The sequence below is a fragment of the Mchenga conophoros genome, linkage group LG14, assembly GCF_057382185.1.
Source record: "Mchenga conophoros isolate Kocher_MC1m ecotype Shallow Benthic linkage group LG14, M_conophoros_male_GT1.1, whole genome shotgun sequence".
Lineage (NCBI taxonomy): Eukaryota > Metazoa > Chordata > Actinopteri > Cichliformes > Cichlidae > Mchenga > Mchenga conophoros.
Window position 1 is genome coordinate 34746215 of NC_140539.1, and position 24710 is coordinate 34770924.

Sequence of the window (24710 nt, forward strand, 5' to 3'; positions counted from 1 at the left end):
GTCTTCTTCCAGAAGCACATTGCTTTATTCTTTGAAGTCAACCTTCATATCTGCTTGTTTTTGCATTGTCATCATGATGCTGAAGCACCATGTCTTTATTTTAGGGCTTTATGTTAATATACAACTGTTTTCTATCAATAATTACAAATGTCATGCTCATTGTTTGCAGTATGACATGACTAGTGGGTTTCATTTTTTTCAAAATAAATGATGTAAAATCTAAAAAATATATTATCTCTGTTTATGGTGTTGAAATTAATAAAAAAAAAAATGAATAGTGCATTTACTAATTTCAGGTAACTTGTTGCTGCTTTCTAAATTGATACATAGTTCAAAATTTGGTATAGACACATTATGAGGGATTCCTTGACTCGGTTCAAAATGGAACCAAACCAAATGCAAAAGCAATATAAACAGTATGTGTTGCACTTATAAGTTAACTAATAGCTAGTACAAATTACTTTAGGCCTGTCAACAAAGCATATGTTTTTATGTAAACACCTAGTCTTGAACATTAAATTGTAATCACTATGTTTCTCCTTAGTGCTGAGCAGGTAAACCCAGTTTCATATGAAAAAGAAAATAAACAATCCAAATAAAGTCTGACAAAGATTTTTGTGAAATGTTCCTTTCAAATTTAGATCATAAGTATTTACTACTTTAACAGCATTCACTGTAAACATATTTTATGTTTCTACGAGTGAAGCACAGTATTGGATTGCTTGGATTCATTTCACAGAGTTGATTGGTTTGGTAAGAGAGCAGATTTGTATTAGAAACTGAACCTATTTTATAATAGTTACGTATGCTGTTGCAGACAGCGTGTAAATGTTCAAACAGGTGCCAGAGCAGTGTGTGGGCCAAATCTTGATTCCAGTAGAGGGCAGTGTAGACTGTCAAATGAGGATGGTTTACATGTTTTGACTTTATTATTCAAATCAAATGTTGCAACATCTTTTTGTCAATGAGCATCATTAACAAGGTAAAAGTGTGCTAAGGTGCACAAGATTAAAACATCACATTGGTCATGTGTGTCCAACCAGCCAAACCCCTGTTAAATATAAACTAGCTACAGAAGCCAATCACAGAGAGAAAGTAGGTATATAAGGAAGGACAAAAATACAAAATACAACATTATGGAGTTTTCTGCCACAGTGATCTTGGCAGGGCTAATCTTAGCTCTGCTGTGGCTGTTTAGTGTAAAAAGAAGGAAGTATCGCCTGCCTCCAGGACCTCCAGGATTTTTCATATTGTTAAATTGTTCAGTAACTTAAGAATAAACAAGGGCACACTCCCCAAAAGTGGATTCTGTTCATCTGGACGTAGCGTTTTGTGGGAGAAACGTTTCGTCACTCATCCAAGTGACTTCTTCAGTCTCAAGAGCACACTCCATTACTGTCTGGATTTTTATTTTAGCTGCGTGCTGACGTTGCATGAATACAAAAAAGGTTTTTTTCTTCTTAGCTTTGTCTTAGTTCAGTGAAACCTATGGTCCTGTGATGACACTGTACATGGGCTGGCAGCGGACAGTGGTTCTGGTGGGGTATGATGCTGTGAAAGAAGCCTTGGTGGATCAGGCAGATGACTTCACAGGCAGAATGCCCGTACCATTTCTGTTCAAAGCTACCAATGGTTATGGTAACAAGACACCATATATCAGTTTTCAAGACCAGTGATTTCTTTGGCATGACTCCAAATCAACTTTACATGAAAATAAAGAAATTTCAAATAACAGTTTGTGTAAAAGTTTTCCTAATCTTGACATTTCATCTTCTCAGGTTTAGCAATCAGTAATGGGAAGCGCTGGCGCCAGCTGCGACGCTTCACACTCACAACCCTGAGAGACTTTGGGATGGGACGCAAGGGGATGGAAGAATGGATCCAAGAAGTCAGCCAACACTTGAGGGTTCACATACGTACATTTAAAGGTGCGTTTTCAACATGTTGAGGGTGGATTTGAAAAAGGACTGCTGTTTTTCTTTTTCCCTCAATCACTGCTCGAGTCTTTCACTCTTTTTCGAGTACAGTAGCTTGAATATGACCAAAAAATGTTCAATTCAATATTTACCTGAGAAGTTACTGTCACTTTGAAAAAAAGGAAACTTAATAACAAGAACATTTCTTGGAAACACTACAAAACTCTTCATTTGTGCCTGCACAAGAAATAGGCTGTAGTAGTAAGAGAGGTTAGGGAAACAAAACTAAATATGTAACAAAATGCAACAACACGCATTAACATTTTGATAAAATACATCAAATAATTTAGTAACATATGGCGAAGTCTACAACTATCAGATTTTGTAATTCATGTACAAATCCTGTTTTGTCTGAACTCTTTAATCTTTGCATAGAAAACATAAAGTATTGCATATCCTGCTAAAACACTAAAGCATCATTTATAACGTCAGCTTGCTGTGACATGACTGATGCGCTTGGAAAAGATTAAATTACCCATGCTGATTTACAGTTATATACTTTATGTGAAGAGTTTGCAGCCTCAGAGTCCTCTCACAGTACAAATAAATGTGTGTCAGTGTATTTGTTGATCCTAACTGGGCTGTAGGTGTGTGTGTGGCTCCTTGTGTTAGACGTTCACCCTATTACTACTGGAGTACATTCTAGAAACAAACAATCCAAAACAAATATTAAGTATTTACTCCATAGCAGACAGTGAAGTACAACAACATGTTTGGCAAGTAGATTCTAATATAGAAGGGTGGAAATTCAGCAATGGCAGAAAATAGCACAATACCTATGGGCCTCGATGCTGGTGGAATAATAACACAGCTGGAGTCTTGGATGAGCAACAATGATAAAGTGGACATGGCTGAGGGGGAATTCGAAAGGTAAAATGACAGAAACACACTGTGATTTAAAGCACATTGAATAGAGACTTTTTTATTAGAAATTTATAGAAAAACAAATCAAATTATTGAATCATTGTGATGATGAAAGAATTCGATTTAAAAACAGGAAAGCGGAAGTGAGAAAAAGAAAAGAGTTGCAGTCGAAAAGCCCAGAAATCCAGACAGATGACTTCATTATTGAACTTCATGTTATCATCATATGATAATTAGCTTTAGTTGACTTCAATTGATTAAGGTGGATATTTTTCTTTTGTTAATCATAATGCTGTCTTGTGTTGATGGTTGAGACTGTTTCTCATTGTCAAATCTTTCTTCAAAGAGAAACTATAAGCTAAATGAGATGATTTATTTAAATAAAGATTTCACACAGTTGTATTTGTAATTCGTAACTTTGCTAACTATTTCCAACTATTTTCCTTTTTTCTCCAGGTAAACCATTTGACCCCCAATTTGTGTTAAGCAGCACCATTTCTAATGTGATCTGCTGCCTGGTTTTTGGGGAACGCTTCAGTTTTGAAGACAAGCAGTTCCTGCACCTTCTGACCATCATGCCTAAGGTCACAAGGTTTAACAGTAGTCCTCTTGGTCAGGTCAGTGGGCATAATAAAAAAAAAGACAAACATACTGATTGAATAGTTCTGCATTATTACATCCAAACCAACAAACCTGAAGTGTGTTGTCCAAAAAATTGATACACAATCAAATTTATTGCATGTTTCCACACGTCTTTAAACAAATAAAGCTGTTTTGTTTTTCCCCGGAAGATGTACAACATCTTTCCCTGGATCATGGACCATCTTCCTGGCTACCACCAAACTATTTTTGGACATGTAAAGGAGGCCAGAGATTTTATCAAGAGGGAAATCCAAGAGCACAAAGAGACCCTGGACCCCAGCTCCCACAGAGGCTACACTGACTGCTTCCTCATCAGAATTAATCAGGTTGGAAAGAACTGAAGGATCAGTTGCTTTGTTAAGGACACTTAGGACTTTTTCAGTAGAGATGATGCATTCAAATATGTATTATTTATTCAAACTATATTTCAAGTGGGTCTGTTGCCTGCTGCTGAAAAGGCATTTAGTTTTTTTTTTTGTAATTTCTTTTGAGACAAAAATTTTCCTAATTTGTCTCCTTAGGAAAAGGACAATCCCTCAAGTGAGTTCAACTACAACAACTTGGTTTCTACTGTATTGAATCTGTTTGTTGCTGGAACAGAGACCACCAGCTACACCCTGAGCTCTCACTGTGCTGATTAAACACCCCAAAATACAGGGTAGGAATACACAAAAAATATTACCAACTTGTAGTGTTGGGAAGGTTACTTTTAAAATATATTCCACTACAGATTACAGAATACATGCCCCAAAATGTATTTTGTAACATATTCCGTTACGTTACTCAATGAGAGTAACGTATTCTGAATACTGTCAGTGCGCCCCAGGGTGGCTGTGGCTACAATGTAGCTTGCCATCACCAGTGTGCGAATGTGTGTGTGAATGGGTGGATGACTGGTTGTGTAAAGCGCTTTGGGGTCCTCATATGTGGATCTCATTTTTCTCAGAAACAAAAATCATGTAAAAAATAAATAAAATAAAATCTGGAAATTCTTTGTTTTTACATTCATCAGGTCCCAATCTGCCCAAATAGGAAAGAGAAATTAAAAATGCATGCCATGAAAGAGTTTGGGTCTTAGGAGGTTAATATAAGGTGGACATTAGGCAAGGCTGCACTTTCTGCAGCAATCTCATATAGAAAACTATTCCACGTGTATATAAAACAGGTCCACGGCTCCGAAATGTAGTAAAGGGACCTCTGGATAATACGTCGGGTTCCGTGTCGGGCTCGTAGCCGAAAACTAGCTTTACTTTGTTGTCGATTACGGCGAAACTCGGGCCGATCCCCAAAATGGTCAAACCTTCATTTCTGGTCTTCGCCATGAAGACATTTTTCATTGTCATTGTCATCATGCTGCTGAAGCACCATGTCTGCAGTCTGCAGTTAACTTGTAATATGTAACTGTGTTATATCAATAATTACTTATTATTTGCTTAATAACAAGACTTTAATCAAAAAAAGTGAGTATTGTAGAAGCTTAATTCACAAAGCTTCTACAATACCTGTCATCTATTCTTCCATTTAAAGGTGCATTTCATGATCCAGTTGATACTTAACATTAGATATTAGATAAATATAACCCTTCAACTAGATGAACTGCAAACTGCTCAAATTAGACTCTTTCAGTCCCCTGGCTAACCACGTGACTTTAAAAAAATAATAATTTTGGACCATCAGACAAAGTAAGATAGGGAACAACAAAAGACACACTTAACAATTACAAAACTCTCATTTAACATAACATGGCAGAAACCTGACAATGGGAGACAGACAGGGAGAGGAACCAAAATCACAAAGGCCGAACAAAAATAAAAATTCAAAACACAACACCACAAAACTTGAGGAAAAAGATAAAGTGAGTATTTTGAATTTTGGCTCTATTTTGAGTGTCAAAGCAGTGTTACCAATTTGTCCTCTCAGGACATTATGACAGCTTGCTGTCTGCAAAGCCGGATCTTGGCTGGAAGAGAATCCACCAGTTCTAGCCTACAAAACAAGACAGTTCTAAGGAAGAAACAACTTTGGCATAGCTGAATAACTTTTAACTTTTCTGTTACGGTCATCAAAGAATTAAATATGTAACTTCTATGTTATCTAAATAAATCCATAATTGTGCAACACTGCAGTGACACTGCTTATGTATAAACACAACGTCCTCTACCACTTCCATAGAAGATATTTGTTCCAAAGGTTAATTCTTGGACTAATGCTACTTGTTTGTATGGTTGTATGTTTGAACATACTATTAAACCCAGTAGAAATATTGTTAACCTGAACCCATATTATTCTTGCTCACTCTTGGCTTAAAAATACTGATAACCATAGCTTCATAGCAGACCTTGATTGAACATTCAGTAACTGATTCAAAAATTTAAAAAAACAGGAAAAAAATATTGACAGATATCAATGACATCACTTGTATAAAGAAGAAAGAAGGATTTAAACTACTTGACCCTGTTCTTCCATTTATTTACTACAACTGTAATACTTAACCTTTGATGTACAAACTAAACCTGATAGAACTGGCTTCAGGTACAAACTACAAACCGCAGTCAGTCTAGATTCCTTTATTATGTGTTTTTGTAAATGGCCTGTATTTGTATAGCACTTCACATAGTCCCTAAGAACCCCAAAGCACTTTACACGTTCAGTCATCCACCCATTCACACACTGGTGATGGCAAGCTACATTGTAGCCACAGCCGCCCTGGGGCGCACTGACAGAGGCCAGGCTGCCGGACACTGGCGCCACCGGGCCCTCTGACCACCACCAGTAGGCAACGGGTGAAGTGTCTTGCCCAAGAACACAACGACTGAGACTGTCCGAGCCGGGGCTCGAACCGGCAACCTTCCGATTACAAGACAAACTGCCAACTCTTGAGCCACGATCGCCCACAATTTTTAATGGAATCTTGTTTCTTTTTCTATTGTTTTTGTCTGCTGAATGTGTTCCTGTGAATGTTCTTGCTCTTGTGCATTTCCTTGTGAGAGGAAATTGTAATTTAAATTAGAGATGGCACGATACCACTTTTTTATGTCCGATACCGATACTGATATCATAAATTTGGATATCTGCCGATACCGATATGAATCCGATATAGTGTTTTTTAATCAACAAAACTGTTTTTTAAATATCTTGCTGCATTTTGTATAAGTTCATACTCAAGTTTAAAACAACAACTACACTAAAGCTATTCTGTTATACCTGTATGCAAAAAAAAATATTTCATAGTTCAGCAATACTGATCAATCTAATAAACTTAAACCTACACCATCCTCCCTATTCTGGTATTTTAAAGAGTACTTAGCATAAATATTAAGCAACCTAACTAATAGGGTTCCAACTCCCAGCAACAACAAAAATAAATAAATAAAAAATAGGGAACCACCCCTCACGCTCCACCTCATGATGCTTAATTGACGTAATCAACCTTAATTTGATGCAGTGTGAAAAAAAATGCACAGAAATCAATTATTTTTCAAGAAATATTAAATAGATTCAACATCTTTCTTCAACAAAATTGCAGACTGCACAGATGGTACCTTCCCAAAGGGAAAAAGTACTATAGCTTACTAGGGTATATATATTAGACTTAATAGTTACTATATACAGTAATTGACTTCTATTCATTTTACATCAAATTAAAACTTTGGGTGTCAGATAATTATTTATTAAAAGCTCGACATTTTAAATGAGAATAAGAAAGAAAAGTATGTCTTTGTGCCCCCTTTTCCCTGTTAATGCCCTATCGGCCCCCCTGGCTAAACTTTGCTAGATCCGCCCCTGCACAGTTACCAGCGTCAGCTACGTAGAAAAAGATCCTGGAGTAGAAAGTAATATTAAATACATTCTAACAATAGCTGATCAAGCTTAAACGTGCTGCTGTTGTTCAGCCGCTGGTTTACTCTTTCTGGTGCAAAGTGGGCCAAAAACAAACTAGAGAGACGGACTCGCGACAGAAAAGCCGATCAGCTGATCGTTAAGCAGTTTCATGATTGAAGTAGCAGCAGGAGAGGCAGTCGCTCCATATATCGCTTGTTAAGCTTAACGCAGGAATGCTTTACATTCAGAGATGGACTTACACACTTGCTTTACTTCTCTCGGGGATAACTTTGTCGGAGATGAAATGCTGGGTTGCTAGCGAAGCTCCAAATGCTATCCAGACCACCGACAGGTCCCGCATGCCACAGCCGCTCTATCACGTGATGCATACTGCTCTGACGTGCTAACGTTCTGAGGTGAGTTACGGCGTGTTGCAAGTTTTGTGAGGTGCTTTCGTGATATTTAATGGATCGATTACATTTTTTATTTTTCTCTGATATCCGATCCAGTAATTTAGGTCAGTATCGGACCGATACCGATACGTAATATCGGATCGGTCCATCTCTAATTGTGTGGATGCTTTAAGCATCCACACTATTGAGTTCCTGTTTCTCTTTATTCTTTATTATTATTATTATTCTAGTTGCTTCCGTACACTTTTCGCCGTTAAACTACTTCCACAATTTTCAGCCGATTTTCACCGTTCAAATTTTAAACTATTCAGCTATTTTTGCTAATTCCTGCTACGATTTTTGCTATTTTTAACTATTATACTTTTTAAAATATTAAGCTTTTTTCCTTTAATTTGTCCCATTGAAATGAATGGGAAACTTCAGAAATTCTGCTAAAATTTGCTTGTTTTTGAAACTTAACTACTTCCTCATATTTTCACCTAGAACAACCATTCAAACTTTAAAATGTTCACAAATTATTGGGCTATTCAGGTATGATTCAGCTTTTTCAAATCTTTTACTGTTTTACTTTTATGCCTCTTAAAGTTTTGAGTTGCAAAATTGTGATTTTTCACAAAATACATGTGTTGTTATGGTTGCTATGCTCTTGGCTTCCAGTGTGCCACTGAAGGTTTTGCAATTTTCACTTCATGTCCGAACAACTTCCTGCTACTTGCTCAATTTTCACTCAACTTCCACAAATTATACATCAAAACGTAGGTATTTTTGCTGGCTTTCAGAAAATGTCACCATCATTGTTGTGGGATTTATAGAATTTTTGCAAATCTCCTCAGACTAACACAAGGTCAGAAAACTCTCCATATAAAGTGAATGGAGAGCTTGTTCAAAATCACCGCTGGATTTCTGTAATGAGAGGCATATTCGAATCGTCATATCTCCTTAACGAAGCAAAGTTAAGACATGAGGCTTGTCCCCGAATATCTTCAGACACCCCTGACGCTCACAATTCAAGAATTTCTTTCTCACCTATTACCGTTCTGAAATGAGTTGGACTTGTTTGAGGGTAGGAAATTCGTCCTTCGCTCAGATTTCTTCAGATTTCAAACTGTGGAAATGAACCACTTTTTTCTCTCGTCATAACTTTTTGTTGGATTTCCACAGAGACCTGAAAATTTCCATGATTGTTCACCAAAGCCTGCTGTCTCTTACGGTGAAAGAATGATATCGATACTCCAAATAGATTTCGAGTTAGAAAGCGTTGTTTGAGGGCAAGTCAAGGCAGTTTTTGCTTCGCTCTACTCAGTTATGGTGCATTACAAGTCAAATATCTTTAATAATTCATATTTTAATGATAAATTGTAAACACTGGAAGATTCCCCCATCTCTTCTGAACAAAACGGTGTAAGAATGACCGCTCTAGCCCCTACGGTTTGGAAATTATGGTCATTTGTTTGAGGGGAGTCCTCACTATGAGAAATAGGCTGCAATAATCCTGTGCCTCTCTGTGCTGCGTGTGTAAAAAGAGGCACATGTTTTGGCGGGAAAAAGTACACAGGCTCTCTGATTGGTGGATTCAAATTCAGCAGCTCCCAGGCTGACCTAGAAACTTACTTCTCTCTCCCTGTGCATTTTTTTGCTGATTTTTTCATTTAACAAGTATATTTGAGGGACCCTCAGCATGTTCAGCATTCTTTCAGCTGTCCATTTTGCTTTTCCAATTTTTCTGTTTAACTTATTACTATTGTGCTAAATAATACTATTTCTGCTATTTTATAATATTTGTGCCTAATATAGTATTTCTGCTAAATTACAATATTTCTGCTTTTTATACTATTTGTGCTAAAACATAGTATTTCTACTAAATGTAGTATTTATGCTTAATCATACTATTTCTGCTTTTTATGGGATTTGTGCCTAATATAGTATTTCTGCTTTTTATAGGATTTTTGCTCAAACATAGTATTTCTACTAAATGTAGTGTTTATGCTTAATCATCCTATTTCTGCTTTTTATAGGATTTGTGCTTAATATAGTATTTCTGCTAAATTATAGTATTTCTGCTTTTTATAGTATTTGTGCTAAAACATAGTATTTCTACTAAATGTAGTATTTATGCTTAATCATAGTATTTCTATATATTTCTGCCAGGTCCCCAGGCAGCCAATCCTCTGTGAGGACTGAGAAATTCAAATTTTCAAATCAGGGCCTGCACGGCTTCCCAGCCAATCATATATGTGTCCTGAGGCATTCAAATTTGCATATTGGGGCCTTCATGGCTTCTAAGCCAGCCAATCATATCTGAGGGCTGAGGAATTCAAATCCACAAATCAGGGCCTGCACGGCTTCCCAGCCAGCCAATCATATATGTGGTCTCAGGCATTCATATTTGCATATTGGGGAATTCGTGGCTTCTAAGTCAACAAGTCATCCATGTCATATATCTCTAAAAATTCACATTTTAATGATAAATTGTTAACACTGGAAGATTCCCCCATCTCTTCTGAACAAAACAGTGTAAGAATGACCGCTCTAGCCCCTACGGTTAGGAAATTATGGTCATTTGTTTGAGGGGAGTCCTCACTATGAGAAATAGGCTGCAATAATCCTGTGCCTCTCTGTGCTGCTGCGTGTGTAAAAAGATGCACCTGTTTTGGCGGGAAAACGTAAACAGCCACTCTGATTGGTGGATTTAAATTCGGCAGCTCTCTCCCTCTGTGTGTGTGTGTGTGTGTGTGTGTGTGTGTGTGTGTGTGTGTGTGTGTGTGTGTTTGTTTGTTTAGTGGGAGAGAGAGGACCCTGCCCTTATTTGGCAGCATGTCATTGTAGGATTTAAATTGAATATAGTTAGACTGGTTGACTGGATTAGAGCCTGTGTTTGTGTGTCCCTCTGTGCATTTCTGTTTCAATATGCCTCCATATTTGTAATTTTGTAAGTTATTACTATTCTGCTAAATCATAGTATTTCTGGTACTTTTCGGTACTTGTGCTAAATACAGTATTTCTGCTAAATCATACTATTTCTGCTTTTCATAAGATTTGTGCCTAATATAGTATTTCTGCTAAATTATAGTATTTATTATTTTTATAGGATTTGTGCCAAACATAGTATTTCTGCTAAATTATAGTATTTCTGCTTTTTATACTATTTGTGCCTAATATAGTATTTCTGCTTTTTATAGGATTTGTGCCTAATATAGTATTTCTGCTTTTTATAGGATTTGTACCTAATATAGTATTTCTGCTTTTTATAGGATTTGTGCTTAATATAGTATTTCTGCTAAATTATAGTATTTCTGCTTTTTATAGTATTTGTGCTAAAACATAGTATTTCTACTAAATGTAATATTTATGCTTAATCATAGTATTTCTATATATTTCTGCCAGGTCCCCAGGCAGCCAATCCTCTGTGAGGACTGAGAAATTCAAATTTTCAAATCAGGGCCTGCACGGCTTCCCAGCCAATCATATATGTGTCCTGAGGCATTCAAATTTGCATATTGGGGCCTTCATGGCTTCTAAGCCAGCCAATCATATCTGAGGGCTGAGGAATTCAAATCCACAAATCAGGGCCTGCACAGCTTCCCAGCCAGCCAATCATGTATGTGGGCTCCAGGTATTCAAATTTGCATATTGGGGAATTCGTGGCTTCTAAGTCAACAAGTCATCCATGTCATATATCTCTAAAAATTCATATTTTAATGATAAATTGTCAACACTTGAAGATTCCCCCATGTCTTCTGAACAAAACGGTGTAAGAATGACCGCTCTAGCCCCTATGGTTAGGAAATTATGGTCATTTGTTTGAGGGGAATCCTCACTAAGTGAAATAAACTGAAAGAAGCAGGTCTATGTCTCTGTGCTGCGTGTGTAAAAAGATGCACCTGTTTTGGCGGGAAAATGTAAACAGCCTCTCTGATTGGTGGATTCAAATTCAGCAGCTCCCAGGCTGACCTAGAAACTTAGTCCTCTCTCCCTGTGTGTGTGTGTGTGTGTGTGTGTGTGTTTGTGTGTGTGTATGTGTGTGTGTTTAGTGGGGGAGAGAGGACCCTGCCCTTATTTGACAGCATGTCATTGTAGGATTTAAATTGAACATAGTTAGACTGGTTGACTGGATTAGAGCCTGTGTTTGTGTGTCCCTCTGTGCATTTGTGTTTCAATAAGTTATTACTATTCTGCTAAATCATAGTATTTCTGGTACTTTTCGGTACTTGTGCTAAATACAGTATTTCTGCTAAATCATACTATTTCTGCTTTTCATAGGATTTATGCCTAATATAGTATTTCTGCTAAATTATAGTATTTCTGCTTTTTATAGGATTTGTGCCTAACATAGTATTTCTGCTAAATTATAGTATTTCTGCTTTTTATAGGATTTGTGCCTAACATAGTATTTCTGCTAAATTATAGTATTTCTGCTTTTTATACTATTTGTTCTAAATTATAGTATTTCTGCTTTTTATAGGATTTGTGCTTAATATAGTATTTCTGCTAAATTATAGTTTTTCTTCTTTTTATAATATTTGTGCTAAAACATAGTATTTCTGCTAAATTATAGTTTTTCTTCTTTTTATAATATTTGTGCTAAAACATAGTATTTCTACTAAATGTAGTATTTATGCTTAATAATAGTATTTCTATATATTTCTGCCAGGTCCCCAGGCAGCCAATCCTCTGTGAGGACTGAGAAATTCAAATTTTCAAATCAGGGCCTGCACGGCTTCCCAGCCAATCATATATGTGTCCTGAGGCATTCAAATTTGCATATTGGGGCCTTCATGGCTTCTAAGCCAGCCAATCATATCTGAGGGCTGAGGAATTCAAATCCACAAATCAGGGCCTGCACGGCTTCCCAGCCAGCCAATCACATATGTGGTCTCAGGCATTCAAATTTGCATATTGGGGAATTCGTGGCTTCTAAGTCAACAAGTCATCCATGTCATATACCTCTAAAAATTCATATTTTAATATTAAATTGTCAACACTTGAAGATTCCCCCATCTCTTCTGAACAAAACGGTGTAAGAATGACCGCTCTAGCCCCTACGGTTAGGAAATTACGGTCATTTGTTTGAGGGGAGTCCTCACTATGAGAAATAGACTGCAAAAATCCTGTGTCTCTCTGTGCTGCTGCGTGTGTAAAAAGATGCACCTGTTTTGGTGGGGAAAAGTGCACAGCCTCTCTGATTGGTGGATTCAAATTCACCAGCTCCCAGGCTGACCTAGAAACTTACTTCTCTCTCCCTGTGTGTGTGTGTGTGTGTGTGTGTGTGTGTGTGTGTGTGTGTGACAGAGAGAGAGAGAGAGAGAGAGAGAGAAAGGCTTTTAATGGGATGATCTCATTCTAAGATTTAAATTCAATATATTTAGACTGGTTGACTGAATTGGATCTTGTGTGTGGGTCTCTCTGTGCATGTGTGTTTCCTCATGTGTACATATTTGTGATTGTGTGGCTGTAATAAATTTTTTTGCAGATTTTCGTCAATTAACAAGTATATTTGAGGGACCCTCAGCATGTTCAGCATTTTTTCAGCTGTCCATTTTGCTTTTCCAATTTTTCTGTTTAACTTATTACTATTGTGCTAAATCATACTATTTCTGCTATTTTATAAGATTTGTGCTTAATATACTATTTCTGCTTTTATATGATTTGTGCTTAATATAGTATTTCTGCTAAATGTAGTATTTATGCTTAATCATACTATTTCTGCTTTTCATAGTATTTGTGCTTAATATAGTATTTCTGCTAAATTTAGTATTTCTGATTAATTATAGTTTTTCTACTAAATCATAGTACAGTATTTCTGCTTTTTATGGGATTTGTGCTAAAACAAAGTATTTCTACTAAATGTAGTATTTGTGCTTAATCATACCATTTCTGCTTTTTATAGGATTTGTGCTTAATATAGTATTTCTGCTAAATTATAGTATTTCTGCCAAATTATAATATTTGTGCTAAAACATAGTCTCAATTTAAAATTACAATATTCATAGTTCATCACAGTGTCTCTGGTAAATCACAATATTTCTGCTCTGTTGTACTATTTTTCTAAATCATAGTGTTTCTGTAATGTTTAAGTATTTTTGGCTAAATATATTCTTTCTGTTATCTTATACTATTTCTCCTAAATTCTTGTATTTTTGAGAAGTTATCATGTTTCTGGTAAGTTACAATATTTCTGCTAAATTCTGCTATGCTATTGTATTTCTGCCAAGTATTATGTTTCCTCTAAGATATTGCAGTTCTGCTAAGTTATTCCATTTTAGCAAACTTCTTTTGCTTCTGCAAAGTTTTTACAATTTCTGCAACTTTTCAGCTTTTTCAGCTACTTTTTGCATACAGCTTCAGCTTTAAGCATCCACACTGCATTTTCGCAGGAAATGCAAATTTTTCTAGTTTAAATAAGACAGCTCATGTATATAAATATTTAATACCACAAAATTATATTTTCTTGCTGCCTCTTTGCTGATGCTCCACTCAATTTAATATGACTGGAAGTACTATGTCTAACAAAGAGGTGTTTGTTGTTAGCTCAATTATACGGTAAAGGGCTGACTTTTCATATGTCAACTGGGCCCATTTTTGTTGTTTACATTTTTTCACATTTCTTAATTATTCAATGAAAATACTAACTCGTATTTTTACCAGTCTAAAAACAAAATTATTTTTTAAACACAAACCACAAAGTATTTAATACTTGTACTGAAACTCATTATTTGATCATTTGATTACGTCTGTATTTATTAATGTAACTTGTTCTTTTTTCTGTTTGTTTAACCTTTTCAAATAAACCCAGATGATATGACAGATTGGAGGCTAAACAAAAAGGTGCTTCGTATTTACTATGGAATAATGCAAATGTTGCTGCCACTGTCTCTAAGACAAAGGTTATTCCTTGCAGTACAGTGGCATTTTCTGCAGAGCTGATTTCCTTCGCTCTCATGTGGGTGTTTAGTAACATAAGCATAAAAAAGGGGTTTTCCTTCAGGACTTACTGTTCTCACACCAATCTGAAATTAAACATGTAACCGACAGATTCAAGTATGACTACAAGGCTGAGCATATTGCTCAACAGCATTCTGCAGCACAGCGTGAAATCCAGGCAAAAGGTTGACCAGCGCCTGACAAGCAGCGTAAATGGCTGCATTTCAATTAGTTCTCTTTTGATCTCTCAGCCATTTCAACTCCAGGGAACAGCAAGAGTTTCTGTCCTGGAAAATCATGGAGTTTTCTGGCACGTTGATTTTAATAGGGGCTGTCTTGACGTTACTGTAACTTTTCAGCATCAAGAGTCATAGGCAACTTGCCTTACCTCCCGGACCCTCTGCCCTGCCTGTCATCGGAAATGTGCTGCAAATGGACAAAAGGGACCCATTCAAAACTATGCTAAAGGTGACTGAATTACTTCTTAACACATAAACCCCCACATAATGTTTAACACAATGTTCTGACTGTTTTGATTGCAGTGTGTATGTGCATGTTTTTGTGCATTCTTATGGAAAAACCACTAAGCTGATTGTTATTTTTATTGTGTAAGACAGCATTATAGTATACCAGTAAACCATTATTTATTTATTTACAGACATCAGCCTCAACTGATTGTCAAAATATTTCATTGCTTGTGGCATAGGATTATGCTTTGGTGTTAAAGATCCCAGGGATTGGTATGTCTGTATAAGCTCACTCATTTTTCCATTTAACCCTTCAGCTCAGTGATAAATATGGCTCGGTGATGATGATGTATCTGGGCCCCCAACGCACAGTGATTTTGTTGGGGTATGATGCTGTGAAGGAGGCGCTGGTGGACCAAGCAGATGACTTCTCTGGCCGAGGACCTATCCCATTACTTTTCAAAGCTTCCAAAGGCTACGGTAATATAGAGGATTTAATGTTACAATGTGTCTTTTTTGTGAAGGTCATGTTTATGAAACTATGCGTTACTTCTACCTTTCAAAAGGTTTGGGTGTTAGCAATGGAGAGTGTTGGCAACAGCTACAAAGGTTTACCCTGACAACTTTGAGAGACTTTGGGATGGGATGTAAAGGAATGGAAGAGTGGATCCAGGAGGAGAGCAGTCATCTGGTGGGCTGCATTAAAAAGATGAATGGTTGGTGTAGAATATGGAAAGGTGACTGTGCTTGTCTTGTGTGTTCAGTTTGTCATATACAGAGTTATAAACTAATATTCACACATTCAAAATAAACTAAACTAAATGATGTTGTACATTTGAGCTTTTGCACCATGTCCATTGTGACTTGCTGTTTGTTTTTTGACCAACACTAAGTGATTTGCAGTCACAAATCATGTGATTATCAAGTTATAAATAAATCAAAAGTTGCTCCAGAAACACCATAATTTTTGGATCTGTTTTTGCACACATATAAGTAAATGTTGCCTATTTTTACATCATCCTAAAAGCTCTCAGGTAAAACAGTGTCATATATTTTGATGCGATTTTGACTGCTGGTAAGCCCAATTCCCAGTAAATATCAGTAAATTTTAAAGTTCACAGTTTCTCAGGGCTGTTGTACGTGTCAGTTGTCATGATGCTCTTTAGTTTTCTGCTGGATTACTGAGTAACAAAAGACAATTTCCTATCATCTGCAGGCGTTTTCTTACACAGGGACTTTTTGTAATGTCTCTGTTAGAATACTGATACTACAATTTTAATCTTTGCATGCCCTACTGCTTCAAATAAAATACAAAATTAGTTAACATTTAAAAATGTACCTTAAACTTAAAAAAAGCATTTAACACAAATAAACATATATTTTTGATTGAGTGCCATTGTTGCAACTGTTTAAGTATTCATATAATTCTTGATAATAATAAAAAAGGACTATAATGAAAATTGTTGACTCCTGACTAGTGTCGGTTTGTTGTTTCATGGGTGACACTGATGAATGTCTTTCTTTCTTTTCTTTTTTTTAAGCTAAACCCTTTGATCCAACCTTCTTCCTGAGCTGCACCGTGTCCAATGTTATCTGCTGTTTGGTGTTTGGCCAGCGCTTCAGTTATGATGATAAACACTTCCTATACCTTCTGCAGATCATCTCAGACACCTTGAAATTTGGCAGCAGTTCTCAGGGCCAGGTAAAAGCTAAAGTAACAATAACATGAAACTGGCATGGCGGGTGAGTGATTCAATTAAAAACCAAATGTGCCCAAATAATAGCTAGAGTTCAGCAACATTGCAACACAGCAATCGAGTCTTTTTTTGTTTCTCTCATCACAGCTCTATAATATCTTCCCACGGTTGATGGAGTGGTTGCCAGGTTCACATCACAATGTGTTTGCCAAACTTGAGGAGATGAGAGCATTTATTATGAATAAAATCCAAGAACGTCAGGACACACTGGACGCAAGTTCACCCAGAGATTACATTGACTGCTTCCTCCTAAGACTCAATAAGGTGTGACAGAACTAAATTTAATAACCAGACTAAATCTTTGTGAATTACCTCACTTAGGCTTCTTTTATTTACTGCTGATAATTGCTCTTTTACAAATGTGCATGCCCCCTATTATAAGACAATTCCTTTGCATTGGTATTCCCCTGCAAGTGCATTTTAAAGTCTTTAATTTTAATCTTGAGGTTGTATTGTTAAACTGATAAAATTGTTTTTACTTTCTGGAAAAGCACATTCCTACAAGCCAGTTCCACTATGACAACTTGGTGTCAACAGTGTTGAATCTTTATCTGGCAGGAACTGAAACCACCAGCTCAACTATCAGATATGCATTAAATGTTCTGATCAAATACCCCCAAATACAAGGTAGAAACAGAAAGCAAATGAAATTCTACACACTTGCTCTGATGATTTTCTTCTCTTAAAAATAAATAAAACTTCAGACTGAATGACATTATAATTGGTAATTTGTGTTAATTGTTCACTCCAAAATTCTTTGTAAAGCAGCACTAAAATATTTGAAAGTCTTTATTTAATCTTATTTTTTGCTGATTTGCTACTGACTTTAGAGCTTTCTCCACTAATTATGTTGCAATTTTCTTCTCATTCCAAAGAGACCATTCAGCAGGAAATTGACACTCTAGTTGGACAGCGTTGCCCTTGTATGGAAGACAAGAAGTCCCTTCCATATACAGACGCAGTCCTCCATGAAATTCAACGTTTTCTAGATATTATCCCCTTGAGCATCCCTCACTATGCACTACATGACATTTCTTTCAGGGGTTACACAATTCCCAAGGTATTTTGATGTAATCTATTTTAGTGCTGTTTATGCAGAATGTTCCCAGATAAGAAATGTCCCATCTGATTGAACATCTTTTCTCAACAGGATACACTAATTATTCCCTTGTTGCACTCTGTGCTAAAAGATGAAAAACGGTAGGCAACTCCACGGTCTTTTAACCCCCAGCACTTTCTGGACAACAATGGGAACTTTAAGAAAAACCCTGCATTTCTGCCCTTCTCTGCAGGTAATGATGCACATTTCCTTCTATCCTCCACGCCTTTAGAAAATGTGCTCCTCATTGGATCTACTTTATTAACACATTTTTGTGGTATTATGCCCTTTCCTGGAATATTCTGAGTAACTATTTCTAAGATTTTTTTCTGTGAACAGAAGAATCATAAAAATCTTTTTTTCCATCACAGTTAGATGTATATTGTTTCTCTCATTGACTTATTTATGCTCTTCTTCCAGGAAAGAGATCTTGCATTGGAGAGTCTCTTGCTCGCATGGAGATTTTCCTCTTCCTGGTGTCACTGCTGCAACATTTCACTTTCTCTTGCCCTGGCGGGCCTGACAGCATAGACCTCAGCCCTGAGTACAGTGGCTTTGCCAACGTGCCTCGCAGATACACAATTATTGCAACACCCGGGTAGTAATGCTGATTTAAACTATAGTCTGGGTTTTCAATCTTCTAAACTTTTAAGACTGATATCACTAGCTGTTACAATCAATTTTCATGCCCCGTGCTTCAGTGTGTTTTTCTGTCTATATAAATTCTATCATCTTCTTTACAGCATATCCAATGTTGTTCTGTGTGGTATATTTTCTTTTCCCACCTATCTTTCCATGAAATCTCTTGTTTTTAAAGAAATCATACAATAAACCACGAGAAGAGATCCATATGAAGTAATTTCATTGATGAATGGGAAATTTTATTAATCATTATGTGAAAAGTTGCTTTGACCAGGAAAAAAAAGTAGGGCTGTTTATAGTGTATGGTAAACCCTGTCTGTCTACAGCATAGATCACTGAACTATATAACAAGGAGTTAAATCTGTAATTTGATAAGTTTGAGGTCAGGTGATGAATCAAGCCATGTGTCAGGATGCTGGTGTGCCGATGCGTACTCCAGTGGATGGCTGAGTAACAGTGGACGCCTGCATCTGACCTTAGGTATCGCCATTGAGACAGTGGCTGGAGTACATTAAGAACCCATCAAATTATTTAAAGTATTGGCTTTCGTGGTGGGTTTTTATTAAACCTTAAGACTGTGTGAGGAAGTTAAACATCAAGTATACAGGCTAATATCCAGTACTAAATGCTCTTTTTTTGGTTTACATTAACAACATCAACAATGTTTACAGAATCTGAAGATAGATGCATTTGTTTCTCTTATATATGGTAAAATGCTCAACTATTTTAATGTATGATTAGTAATTACTGGATGTATCAGAAAACCGGTATAGTCTTGTAGCCAATTCGCAATGGCACAGTGGTGACTACAAGACATTTGTTTCAATCTTGTAGATGTATCTTTAGCTATGATACGAACAGATTGTGCATTCTTTGCCCTAATCTCAGCTCATAATATATAAACTATTGTTTTTTGTATGAAGAATATCGTTTATATCTATAAGTAATCACAGAATTAAAATCGTATTTTACTTACCACAACATTAACGTATGTTCCTTCAAATCAGCTTATTTAAATGACTGCGCAAAGCAGAACTTTACTCCATCGTTTACACATTTCAGCCACTAAACACTAGATGAATTTATTTATTATATGTTGGGCAGGTGATATTTTTGCTTCACTTGTTTCTTGACTTCTGGTGCAGGTGAGATGTTACTGTTTGGTAACTGAGGGAGGTACTGAGCCTAGAGAGTGAAAGAGAGAAGGAAACAATGTATTAGGATAATGTCTTGTCAGCCTGTGTAGAGTTGCATTCACTGGTTTAAGGACATTTGTAGCTGTAGCAGTGTGGACAATCTCTTTGGGCTTTGGATCATTTTCTTGCACGATTAAACCCCTGTGTGTCACACTGACCCCAGCCTGTCTGCGGCGGGAGCCTCTGTCATGTCGTCTTCCTAGGCGCTCCCCCTCACGGCCATAGTTGAGTCCTCCTTCCTCCTGGAAGTAAGGCAGCTCTAGCAGCTCTTCACAGGACAGGCGCAAAGAAGGATCCATCACCAGGGATGACTGTTAACACAGAGACTTAGCATGAAGCAAAGGCTTTTCAAAATATGTGGACAAAAACTGACTCGCTTATACTGGCTGGGCCTGAAGGACTGATTTGGTTAAAAATTGTCTTTGACAAATTGTCCAGTAGCATTAATCATGATGCTGTATCAGCCAGTCTGTATTACACTAAATATACCTTCATAACCTGAAGGGCATGGGGAGACACTCCATGGAAGCGCTTTTCCAAAGGTTCCTATAGCAAAAAAAAAAAAAAAAAAAAGTATATAACCCCATTCATTATGACTTCATTACGAACACAGATTTGGTTTTAATAGTTTTCATACCATTGTATCAGGCTCAGGAATGCTAACTCCACTGAAGAAAACATTGGAGCGGAAGACCTGCTGGTGATGGGGGATCAGGTCACCTACGGTCAGAAATTTGATTATTAACCCAGCCTGTCTGTGAAAAGTTTCTTGTTGTCTGAGGGTGTGTTCGGACCTAAACCAGTTTGGCTCAGTTCACACAAAATAGCAATTTGCATGCAATGGGTGCAATGAGCTAACAATACTGTGAAAAAATTTCAAGCAACTAAATAAGAGGAAACAGCTCCTATTTTGAGCAACTAGTTCTCTAGTTAAAAAAAAAAAAGCTACCAGACTGTCTGACAGAAGACAGTTCTCCTGATTGTAGATGTAAATTTATGCTGATGTTACTGATGTCATTAGTGTTTTAAACAGCTCTTCAGTCTACCCAGAGTTTTCCTGATGAGGTAGAGCTGGTCAACGTCAGACTTCCCGGGCCAAAGTGGGTTCCCATTGAGGAGCTCGGCAAAGACACAGCCCAAAGCCCACACGTCAACAGGAGGCCCGTACTGAGTATCCCCGACCAGCAGCTCAGGAGCCCGGTACCAGCGGGTTGCTACATAGTCTGTATAGTCATCCTCTGGTCCCGCTAGTATACCAACACAAATACACATGGTGACAACTTATACACATAAACATTAATATACTGAATAATGCACACTAAATAACACATACATAATTGAGGGAGGGATTACAAGACATGGTGAAAGATTACATGTTAATGTATGGAAACATGACACTGAAACGTTACGCAGCAGGGGTAAAGAGAGACTGTACAGTGTCATTTCACTGTACAATGCATTCACTGGAACTCTAAAAGTGAGGTGGCCATGAGCAGGGCTGACATATAGGATCTGTGTTGAATAAGTCATTACAGACAAATTAACACTCTTCCTTGAATGACCTACTCAGAATACGGGCGAAGCCAAAGTCACAAAGCTTGATGACTCCGGTTTTAGTGAGGAGGATGTTCTCTGGCTTTACATCACGGTGAATGCACTGTGAGACAAACAGTCATTATCAGGGATTTAGGCAACATGATATACAGTCTCTTTGTGTCAGAGCCACAAGCTTATGTTAAGGCTGGCAAATTAAAAATGAATGGGGAAGAACAAGAGCAAGAGATTAGAAACCGTCACACTTTTAACTTAATACTGTATGGCTAAGAGTTTATTTTATTTTTTATTTACCAGATAGACTGCCTATGCTTGTCTATCTCTCTCTCTCTATATATATATATGTGTGCGTATGTGTGCGTGTATAGGAGGGAGCAATAAGGCGAACTGCTCCCCCTACAGGCACCAACTAGTTTTACAGACTGACATTTCAGAAGGGAACCTATTATGACGTGTAACAAACATTGCAATAAAAGCTTTGAGAACATTAAAAATGACTATGAAATAGTATATTTGCTACAATGATGCACAAAAAGGTGCTTATATAGTCGGTAGTTAGATTTAGCTACAGAATTAAGCAGAACTGTGTATCATAAAGAGCAATATATAACATTTAAAAACAGATAAATGTTTGGGAAATAACAATCACTGAAAAAATATATTTAAAAAATGAATATGTTACGGATATCAGATAATTTAACTTATAAAATAACTATATACGTGAGATTTTGCTGAGTAAAAAACAAAAAACACAAACCCCCCCCCCAAAAAACAACAAAACAGCATTTTTATATAAATCAAATCAATAAAGACTTGGTTTGATTAATATAAAAAGGAATGCGTCAACCATCCTCCACAGTAAGTCATTTGCCACTAAGTCAAATACCAGTACAGAGGAAAGGAAGTATTACAGCAATGAGTAATTTAACAAAAATAAGGCATGTGCTCACCTGCATCAGATAAATATATGCAAATCATTTAGATGAAGTGCAACATATAATAAAATATACTGACATTGTGTTTGTGGCAGAAGCTGACAGCCTGCAGAGTCTGCCATACTATACTTTTCAGCTGAGCCTCAGGTACCCTAGAGACCACAAGAGACAAAGGAAGGAAAAACAGACAAACTATTTACAAATTACAATGTCCTCATCTGTCATTCCAGTCATTTCAATAAAAGAAGTGGTGTTTTACTCGGCCCTGCGGTCACCCGGGTAATCCTAGGCCTGTCTTTAAAAGCAGCAGCGCCTTTGTTTTCAAGACCAGCTAGAGTTTCTGCTGCACAGTCTCGTGGGAAAAAGAAAAATGGTAAGACAACAGATAGCCATTGTGGTTTACGTGAGTTCACGTGACAAAAGCTAAACTGAAATCTTGGCTTGCGACCATACATTGCTCAAAGTGCAGAGAAAAGACAAGAGCTATTTTTTCCTACTTTTTGATCCTTCATGTTAAGACTGCCTATTACGCCCTCATTCTACTGCCAGCATTTTCTGTCACCAGAATTTCTTAGCTACAGTCTTGCTCCCTCTTTCTAATTCACCCTGTTCCTTTCTTCTGTCATTCTCCTGTTAGAAATACCAAATACTTCTTTGGCAAACTATTTGCCAAATAGATGACTCCTTAAACCTAAATTCCTTAGTTATAATGTTACTTTATCAACACATCTGGAGGTTGAAGGGAATGATTATTTGAATTTCCAAGTATGTTACCCTTCAGCAGCTCTACCACAACAAACATAACCACTAATCCCAAACTGGCAAAGAGTGAACAGATATTTTAAAAAGTTAATTTGTCACATGCTGTTCCTGTGCTGCTTTGACTTACCCTCGGGGATGTTTGTCAAGCTCATTTAGGACTGTCTGTTCACAGAACTCAAACACCAAGTGGAGCCGCCTTTTCCTCCTGAACACCTCGAGCAGGTTGACCAAATTCACGTGTTTGAGTTGCTAAAAGATGAGCACACATCACAGACACTTCAGTGTCAGTGCTTCACAGCCTGACAAGTTTCTTTCATCAATTCATGTAGCATGCACATGTGTGTGTGTGCAAGTGTACACGTGTGGTGTGACATGTGGAAAACTTGATACCAGAACTAATGTCTTCTCACCTTCAGCATACGTATTTCTCGCAATGCAATCTTCTTAATAACTGGATCATCTTCAGACTCCACAAACTTCTTGATGGCGACTATTTGGCCAGTATCTCTGTGCCTGCATTTGAACACCACACCGTAGGAACCCTCACCAATTTTGGACAGCTTTTCGTATTTCTCCATTATGGCAGCTGAAAACTGTCACCTGTCAAAAAATAAATGTTCCCCATTTTATTTAAAATCGCTATCGGTGCCATACTTCATCAGTTTTCACTGCAATCTTTCATTACTGGGGATATTTTTTTAAAGGTGGGCCCAAATAAAAGTCACAGGGCAAGATATGTGTGTTTGAGGACAAAATTAACTCACGGAGACGTAACCGTTTTCAACGTCTGAGAGGCACACAGGTCCAGAATCTGTCTTTATGTCAGTAGTGAGTCCATCAAACGTCAGCAAAGCTACAAAGAATAGCCATCTCTGGTATTACCTGTCAGGCTCCTTGGTCTTGAATTTACTAATGTCACACTAAAGAGGACTCTCGCCTTCTCGCTTTCATTGCTATTTGCTGTTTCCTCTCCCGATGCGTCGTCACCACCTTGGTAACCCAACAGGTATTATTTCCAATCGGCACAGTCCACTAACTCAGTGCGAGTCATTTTTAACGCAGTGTCCCTTTAAAACGACGCCTCGGAAACGTGTCGACACAGAAATAATACTTCTATAAACTCACCTTTTACCTTACTTGTGGCAAAATGCACAAAAAGGGCAGAAATGCGTCCCAAACACAGAACATCAATTCACAAAGCCGCCTGCGTAAGACACGCACGTATACACTTTCGTTGTAACTATGGAGACAGGTGACACTAGCCTGAGAAGAAGCAAGTAGTAGCAAAAAGTTAATGAGTAGTTTAAATATGTATTATATGGCACATTTTTGTTGCATATTGAAGATACAAAAAGGAACTTAACAACCCCCCCCCCCAAAAAAACCCCCCCAACCCTCGGCCACTTTATTAGGCACACTTGTTCAGGTGCTTGCTCAAGTTTTAATGTGATTAGCAGCAATCCATTGCATTTAGGCATGGAGACATAAGTAAAATCTCATATGTTGAAGTTCAAATTGAGGATCAGAATGGAGAAGAAACGTTATTTAAGTGCCTTTGAACATAGCATGGTTGCTGGTGGCAAATGGCCTGATTTCAAAAAGTATTTCAAAAAGTGATAATTTGCTGGGATATTCCTACAAAACCATCCCCTGAGTTTAC

The 24710-nt window shown here is 37.3% G+C and overlaps 1 protein-coding gene and 1 pseudogene across 2 annotated transcripts; one reads left to right on the forward strand and one right to left on the reverse strand.

Moving 5' to 3' along the window:
• The first annotated feature begins 1136 nt into the window (after positions 1–1136).
• LOC146560207 (cytochrome P450 2F2-like) lies at positions 1137–19625 on the forward strand (annotated as a pseudogene). Its single transcript, XR_014888234.1, has 15 exons — positions 1137–1265; positions 1476–1638; positions 1779–1928; positions 3297–3457; positions 3632–3808; positions 4004–4184; positions 14912–15106; positions 15423–15585; positions 15672–15842; positions 16647–16807; positions 16950–17126; positions 17354–17489; positions 17738–17922; positions 18013–18154; positions 18382–19625. The product of XR_014888234.1 is annotated as a cytochrome P450 2F2-like (transcript).
• Positions 19626–19659: 34 nt separating this feature from the next.
• LOC146560208 (cyclin-dependent kinase-like 1) lies at positions 19660–24169 on the reverse strand. The gene is made up of 10 exons (XM_085244140.1): positions 23815–24169; positions 23461–23650; positions 23178–23299; positions 22368–22440; positions 21366–21456; positions 20846–21046; positions 20437–20519; positions 20289–20345; positions 19958–20110; positions 19660–19788 (listed from the first exon to the last, which is right to left on the reverse strand). Exons 2-10 carry the CDS (start codon positions 23626–23628, stop codon positions 19693–19695), a joined length of 1044 nt encoding a protein of 347 aa, XP_085100266.1. The 5' UTR covers positions 23629–23650; positions 23815–24169; the 3' UTR covers positions 19660–19692.
• Positions 24170–24710: the final 541 nt, after the last annotated feature.